Source organism: Peromyscus californicus, unplaced genomic scaffold, assembly GCF_007827085.1.
Source record: "Peromyscus californicus insignis strain IS unplaced genomic scaffold, ASM782708v3 Scaffold_7__1_contigs__length_154581171, whole genome shotgun sequence".
Lineage (NCBI taxonomy): Eukaryota > Metazoa > Chordata > Mammalia > Rodentia > Cricetidae > Peromyscus > Peromyscus californicus.
The window spans coordinates 65,307,537-65,315,952 of record NW_026294595.1 but is presented as its reverse complement, the minus strand read 5'-3'; the positions used below and the strand labels follow the sequence as shown (position 1 = coordinate 65,315,952).

At 36.1% G+C, this 8,416-nt stretch overlaps 1 protein-coding gene across 1 annotated transcript; it reads left to right on the top strand.

Annotated features, from left to right (window-relative positions):
- Positions 1–4,147: 4,147 nt before the first annotated feature.
- Positions 4,148–5,074, top strand: LOC128101548 (olfactory receptor 140-like). The gene has a single exon (XM_052724791.1). The coding sequence runs from the start codon at positions 4,148–4,150 to the stop codon at positions 5,072–5,074; it is 927 nt and encodes a 308-aa protein (XP_052580751.1).
- Positions 5,075–8,416: the final 3,342 nt, after the last annotated feature.

The window sequence follows — 8,416 nt, the reverse complement described above, 5'->3', positions numbered from 1 at the left end:
ATTCTAAATCATAGAGTTACCCACTTAAGTGTTTAATTTAAATACTTAATTTTCAGACTCCTCACAAATATTCTTAGTTCATTTATTATCAAATACTAAAAATTATCAGTAGACTGTTTTGATTTCTCTTGGCATAGTGATTTGTCTTCAGCAGGACTCAATGAAAAGTTAATTAAAAGCAAATGCTGTAGAAGTCAGTTTTCTATATTCAGTGGAATAATTGTTTTTAGCAAAGTTTACTAATGGCAGTGGAATGCTCCTGAGGTCTAATTAGTCAGGACTAAAGAAATTCAGAGTTTGACTGCTAACAGGGCACATTGGCAATACTTGATAAGCTCCAGAGAAAGGCATTATGCAAAAGAGCCATTTATAATCAACAACAATGTAGCATGACTGAGCTAGGTGGCATCTTTAAACTTACAGCTTTATGTCTTGAGGAACTAACAGCTACCTGGGGCCCAGGACATTGAGCTTGTCAGACGAGCTGACAGGTGAGAGTTGCGTATTTTGTAAAGGCCATGTAATTATAGAGCCCAAGGAGCATACGGAACTTAAACATCGTATGATCCCCACTACCCCAGACATTCTAGGCTTGTCTGTTCTCAGCATGCCAAACACTATGGATAACTCTGCTAATTCCACCCTCATAGAAGTAAAAGTAGTCTGGAGTCTTTCCGTTATATTTAAATATATTTAAATTAGTAAATATCATACTGTATATTAATTTTTCCATCCTAAATTTCCCTAATTAATATGACAATACAAGACTTTCCTATGATTTTTTTTTTTTTTTTTTTTTTTTTTTTTGGTTTTTCGAGACAGGGTTTCTCTGTGTAGCTTTGCGCCTTTTCCTGGAACTCACTTGGTAGCCCAGGCTGGCCTCGAACTCACAGAGATCCGCCTGGCTCTGCCTCCCGAGTGCTGGGATTAAAGGCGTGCGCCACCACCGCCCGGCTCCCTATGATGTTTTAAAAAATTAAAAAGAAAACTTTTATTGTTTCTTTTGGAAATATTCTCTTATAACAAACGCTGGTCTAGAACTTGCTATAGGGCAGAGAGTAGTTTTGAGCTCCCAATGTTTCTGCTTTCATCTTCCAAGTGCTGGGTTTGTAGGTGTGCAAAACCCTGCCAGGATAAAACACCTACCTCACTGAGAGTTACATAGCATTCCAGGTGATCAATATTTTACATACATATTTCTCCAATGTCTAATAGTTCTTATGCTTTCTAACTGATCTCAGTCCTTGAGAATTGCATATATATTTTTCTATAGAATGTTTATCTTTTTGTTTTGTTTTTTGTTTGTTTGTTTTTATGAGACAAGGTTTCACTGTGTTGTCCCAGCTGTCCTGGAATTCACTCTGTAGAACAGGCTGCCTCTGCCTCCTGAGTGCTGGGATGAAAGACATGGGCCACCACCACCTGGCTGCACGTTTGCCTTTTAAAAATATTTATTTTAATGTTTATTCCTAGGGTTAGTATTAGTTAGTTAGTAGAATAAAGTTGAAACAATTTCTATTTTTCAAGTCAGGGTATTCAATCTTCTTGATGCTGTGTACCTTCAATACAGTTCTTCAAGTTGTGGTAACCCCTAACCATAAAATTATTTCATTGCTACTTCATAACTGTAATTTTGCTACTTTTATGAAGCATAATGTAAATAACTGATACAAGATTTATGATATGTGACCCCCAAAGGGGTTGTGGCCTACATGTTGAGAATCACTGTTGTAAGTTGATACAAAGGTCACTGTATCACCTTGGGCATGTACCCTGTTCTCTCTCCAGACATGTTGACTCCAAGTAAGAAATGCAATGATGCTCCAGCATGTCCTTCTCACAAATGCATGAAAATTTCATCTTAAATAATAAAAGCTAATGTACATTATCTACTTAGCATAGAAAATATAAAATGCAATTTTATATATATGCTTTCTTTTCATTTTTTGGGAAATTTATGTCTGTAAATCAGAATGCATTTCACATGTTCTACAATTAATTTTACATTCTTATCTAAAAGTGATGTATAATGCATGATATGAGTGACTGGTAAAGAACTGAGAATATGAAAATTAAATACATAGAAACAGGCATGATAAATTTTTTCCTAGACATATGAACTGTGATGACAAAATGTCAGGAAAGGGACCACTGCAAGCTATCAACATAGACATTTTTATAGTTTCCATGTAGGCAAACATGTATATGCACGTACACACACACACACACACACACACACACACACACACACACACACACACACACATATATGGGTCTAACAAATATTTACTGAGTAGCTGACTAATAGATACTTGTTTATAGCAATTATCATATGTGTGTGCATAAACATGTTATCTTACATAGTAGTCAGTTTTTGTTTTTACTTTAAACTTCTATTTTCAAACCTTCAAAATATGTGTTTTTTCTCTTTAGTAAGTCTTTATGAATTTAAAAGCCTAAAAAAAGTTGTTTTTCTCAGTCTGTTGAAAATATAAATTTATTAAAGATGGTTATTCTTTTTTTTGTTTGTTTGTTTTTTTGTTTTTTCAAGACAGGTTTTCTTTGTGTAGCTTTGCGCCTTTCCTGGAACTCACTTGGTAGCCCAGGCTGGCCTCGAACTCACAGAGATCCGCCTGGCTCTGCCTCCCAAGTGCTGGGATTAAAGGCATGTGCCACCACCGCCCGGCAAAGATGGTTATTCTTAATCAGTTACCCAGCACAAATTATATACACATATATATATATATATATATATATATATATATATATATGTGTGTGTGTGTGTGTGTGTGTGTGTGTGTGTGTATGTATGTATGTATATATATATAGTCATTATATAGATTAAACAAATTGTATTTAGTTGCCTAGGAACACACACATTTTATATATACATATATATTCATATATGTGCTTGTGTATGTGTGTGTATAATATTTAAAGAAAAGAGGCCATGAAAAAGAAATGTATGGGGAACATAATTTGAAGAATAAATAACACTTATGGCTAACACTTAACTGTCTGGAAAGTGAATAATACATTTATTCTTAAAGATAATTAGCATTATAATATCAAAAATATTAAATTCACTTTGCCTTTAAAAAATCCATCATATTTCTCATAGAGTTTGCAGCATGGATACGTGACTGGGTGGTTGAAGGTGAATGGACTCTCTGACCCATGGACGAGGAAGCATCTGTATTCTTACAGGATAAGGTTCATCATTATTTCCCTGTCTCATAATATGTGGTAGACCCTGAATGTGTTATGCCAGATACTATACTAACACATTGAGGAAATAGATGTGTATAGCATATATGCTATGGTAGATGCCATGGAGTAAATCTCTTCTTCAGTTTGTACATCTTGCTAAAAGCCCTGCTTACCAGAGATATGCTTTGATCATGTTCATTAAAAAATATTAATCTTTCTTTATTGTTTAGAATGTTATACATGTTTATGATATGACATGTTAACCCCACTAAGTAAATCTTAGTTTAAATATGGCTACATGTTAATAACAACAACAAAAATGAGTGATTCTTCTTCCTTCAGCTACAATGCCAGTAGTTTGTCAGTAGGGGTTGGGTACCTCCTTTCTGTATGACAGAATGTATTTATGCAGGTAACCATGGCTGGGGTGTTAGTGAGTGTGGTAGTCAGTAAGCCATGTCTTTCATTCACTGTCACATCTGTGTGATCAAATGTAAATTCAGAAGGCAAGACTATTCTTTACGTGGGTGAGCACTTTGTAGGTTATGAAATGCATCTCATCATGTGAAAGTACACAGACTCAGGGGAGAGCCCAGACATACAAAGCATGATAGTGAGTCAGAAACATCATGTAGACTTTGGAAATAGGGGAATCCAAATTTCATATATATATATAGATCAGATTTTTTTTTCTGTAAATTAAATGGTAACTACTGCATTATAGCTATATTGTAGCTGATAGTATATGAAGAGAGAATGATAAGGAGATAAAAAAGAATGGAAGCCACTACTGGGTTAGAACACAAAGATGTGCTCCACAGTTACAGAAAGCACCATCGCTGTGGTATGAACATCAGATGACAATGCATTCAGGATTAACGACCTACCTTTTTGTTTTTGTAGGGAGTTCAGGTCTTGGGAAGGTGCTATTTCCTGAATGGAGCTCCACAGGCCTCCAACTAATGTGACTGAATTTGTTCTCTTGGGTCTCACACAGAATCCACGCTTGCAGAAAATACTGTTCATTGTCTTTTTGTTTGTTTTCCTATTTACCGTGTTGGCTAATCTGCTCATTGTCATCACCATTTCCTTCAGCCCCACACTTTCAGCTCCCATGTATTTCTTTCTCACTTACTTGTCCTTCATCGATGCCTTCTACACCTCTGTCACCACCCCCAAAATGATAATTGACCTGCTGTACCAGAGGAGAACGATATCGTTGGGCGGCTGTCTGACTCAGCTCTTTGTGGAGCACTTTCTGGGAGGATCAGAGATTATCCTCCTCATTGTTATGGCCTATGACCGCTATGCGGCCATATGCAAACCTCTGCACTACATGACCATCATGCGACAAGGACTCTGCAGACTCTTGGTGGTGGTAGCCTGGGTTGGAGGAATCCTGCATGCCACCATGCAAATATTTTTTATGATCAATCTGCCCTTCTGTGGCCCCAATATCATCGATCACTTCATGTGTGATCTCTTCCCATTGTTGAAACTTGCTTGCAGAGACACGCACAGGCTGGGCATGATAGTGGCTGCCAACAGTGGGGCCATGTGCTTGCTCATATTTACCATGCTCCTCATCTCATACATAGTTATCCTGCAGTCCTTGAAATCTCATAGTTCTGAAGGGAGACGCAAAGCTCTCTCCACCTGTGCCTCTCACTTCACTGTGGTTGTTCTCTTCTTTGTGCCTTGCATATTTACTTACATGCGCCCTGTGACCACCTACCCTGTGGACAAGCTGGTGACTGTGTTCTTTGCAATCCTCACTCCCATGTTAAATCCTATCATTTATACAGTGAGAAACACAGAGGTGAAGAATGCCATGAAGAGTTTGTTGAAGAGGAGAATAACTTAGCCTGTTCCAAATGACAAGAAGGTAGTGATGCATATAAACAACTAGGATTTTGTTTGTGGTGAACTGTGAAAGAGAATTAACAAATTTTACAGATCGTTAACAAATAGTGAAAACAAAACTTCCCACAACAGCATTTTTTGGGCACTTAATAGTGACTAGATACTTCTATGTACCTTTAATAGCTTTAAGTGTGTGTCTTGTTTTCAAAGCTCAAATATTAATGATCATAGGGTCTGGGTTTCCAGTAGCACTAAGTATATAGTTTTAATGATTTTGGAGTATGTTTTTCTCTAGAGACTCACCATTATGTATTTAATTTCTTCATACATTTGTTACATGGGTGACACTGGCTTTTCAGCAGAACTTTAAATAATTTTGCATAAACTGTGTTAATACAAAAGACAGAGATAAATGGAAATTAGACATTTGAGGAACAGAAGAAAACTTGTTGACTTTTTTTTTTTAACCTCACTTGTATCTTGTATTACTTATATAAAAATAATAAAATGTAGTAAAAGCAAGTATACAAAAGGAAGAAACAATTTCTAATCTGTCTCTACCCCACTCCATCAGGATAAAACATAAGGTAGAAATTTTGAAATTACTCTGAATTTGTTCTTATTTTCTCAAGTATCCTCATGGTTAAATTTTTTCTAGGATATAAAGGATAGATACTTTCTCCCCTTTTCAGTACTGGAGTAGACATTTGTAGCAACATGAGCAAATATTCATCCATGTGATCACACTGAAATATACAAAAAAAATTTCTAATGCTATTACTCGGTATGTATGATTCAAATGTTTACATTAAATACATTATCATCTATCAAACACATTCACTTAGGTAGATGACCCAGGATCTAAACTGATCATTTTAAAGACACTGTATCCATTTTACAAAGAAGATAATTGAAGCTGAGAAGGTCACTAATGTTTTCCTCAAATCACACATCAAGTCAGCTGCAGGATTCAAAGTTGGTTTCTTTCAGTCCTCCATTTGTAAATGAAAATACAATAATTCATGGTATGTTTATACATAAAGATAATGAATCGGTGCATATTCTTAGTGATTCCCTTGGCCCTTGGAGGAAGATGTCATTTTTTTTAAAAACCCTCCTATCACTTGTAGCACTGTAAAGTAACAGAGCTCCTCTGTGCCCATGGGAATGTTCAAGTTGTTCCATATTATTACAAAAGCACCTTTCTGAACCCAAGATTCTTTCACTGTAGCATCTCCATTCATGCTTCTCACAAATCTCCCCTTTCTCAAATTTTCTGTTCAGTGAGATATGTCTTCTATAATTTGAACATACAATAATGCTGAATCTTGAACACTTGTTTTTGGAGTGTGACTAGTCTATCTTAATGTTTGAGCATATTGAATTCAGTGGAAAAAAATGACATTTTCCCACAAAGATCAAACCTGGGAGATGACACAGTCAGCACTTAGTGTACTAAAATACAATATTCTGGTGAGAATTAAACATATCAACAGACTCTAAACTAAGCTTCTGTGGTTTGCTTTGTCCTATGATTAGCTAGGAATCTTGAAAAACCAAGAATAAGGAGCAGTATTGAGAAAACTATCTTCCACTCTCAGACAGAGGGATGATTTCAAGTAAAACCTGAGGCCAATGACTGTGTCCTAAGACATAAATCAACTTCTTAGTGGATGAGTGTGGAGATTAATCAGACAATTTAAAAACATGTTAGAAAATAAAAACAACTGAAGAGATGCAAACAAGCCAGACAAGCTTGGTGGGTGAACTTTTGCTCCTTGTAAATAGTTTTAAGGAAGAGTATGGTATTGCTTATACATCAAGTACATCACAAAGGCTGCTGCCATATGATTATATCTAGTGAAGAAAGAGCAGCCAAGTCCAAGGAACAGTATGGAGAAGAAATATTGTAAGATTTGGGGTATGAAAAGGAATGATATTACTTAGATAGAGGGGCTAGTTAAGAACAGGGTTGGCAGGGGTAGTAGGGGAAATAACAGAAGGTAATGGCATAAATATGATCACAATACATTGAATGTATGTATAAAATTGTCAAAAATAAAATAACCTAAAAGGAAATGTGGTATGGTGTTTTTCTGAAATTCATAAGAGAAATAATATTGGCATTTGATGTGTATTTTAATAATAATCTTACAAGGTAAGAATATCAGTGAACAGGATTAAGAATGTTTAGTACAGGGTACTAACTAGGTAGTTAAGGAAAAAAACCCCATTCCTTCATCCATTTCAAGTTGGATAAACCAATGTGTGGACAATCTGTTCATGAAGAAGATAATTTAGTTTTGGAATAAATAACTGAGTGACTCCCACTATGATCTATGACTTTTGATTGTTTTGTAGGGAATCATCTTGGCTTTGTTCCAGTTTATTTCTGCCTCTGGGAAACTTCTCATCAGCGTAGGGATAGATGGGAAATTACTGGTAAACTGATTAGATTCTCAGTCATTTGGGACATGGTCACATAGGAATGTGATTGAAATGAGGCAAACATGCACATCTTAGAAATCTGTGCCTCTAGCAAATTATACTCTGACCTCTTTCCCCACAAGTCATTACCTAAGAGACAATATGCTAATAGTGTTCCTTCTAAAATGTGTTTTGGGGACATATTACTAATTAAGATCAAAAGAGAACCAAATGATAGACACAGTGCTGTGGGTGATTTTTGTGAGGTATTTTGCTAGATCCCTTTTGAGGAAACCTACATAGAAAGTTTCAGGTCCTTTCCAAACCACAGAGCTGTTTCCTATATAGGTAACTGGGATACACAGAACACATGTCATTAATTTTCCTTTGAAGTCATTAGAAACTTTATTGCTAACAAAGTCACTTACTTCCCCATGGTGGCTGGATTGCCTCCCCTGTTCTGATTTGTTGCTCTTCTTTAGAGGAGTTGACATGAGAACATCTCTGCTGGCACTGGACTTTCTGTCAAAGTGACCTTAGACAACACGCCTTCATAATCTTTGTCTTTTACTTGCTTGGATCATTAGGTGAGTGGTTCTTGCTGGTCACAGAACTCGTGAAAAACTGAAATCGGAGGTGCCTTAAAATTACTTGATAGAAATCGTAACAATTAGTCTGAAAGATGGCATTGAAGTTATTGCAACAATTAAATTGCAAAGTATAATTTTATTTTAAGTGTGTTAGGAATTCACTGTTTTATTTGTTTGCGTGATTGGTCTCAGAATGGAGAGCTCTGAGCTTCCAATATTTTATAGCAAGATTTTTTTTGAACCAATTTTTAAGGGTTGTGTGGTGGCAGTGGTTCAACACCAAACTGATAAGTAAAGGTAGTGTTCAGCTCTTGAGTTTGGCCACA

Excerpts from the sequence above, each read along its gene's own strand:
- LOC128101548 (XM_052724791.1), top strand. The coding sequence starts at position 4,148 with ATGGAGCTCCACAGGCCTCCAACTAATGTGACTGAATTTGTTCTCTTG.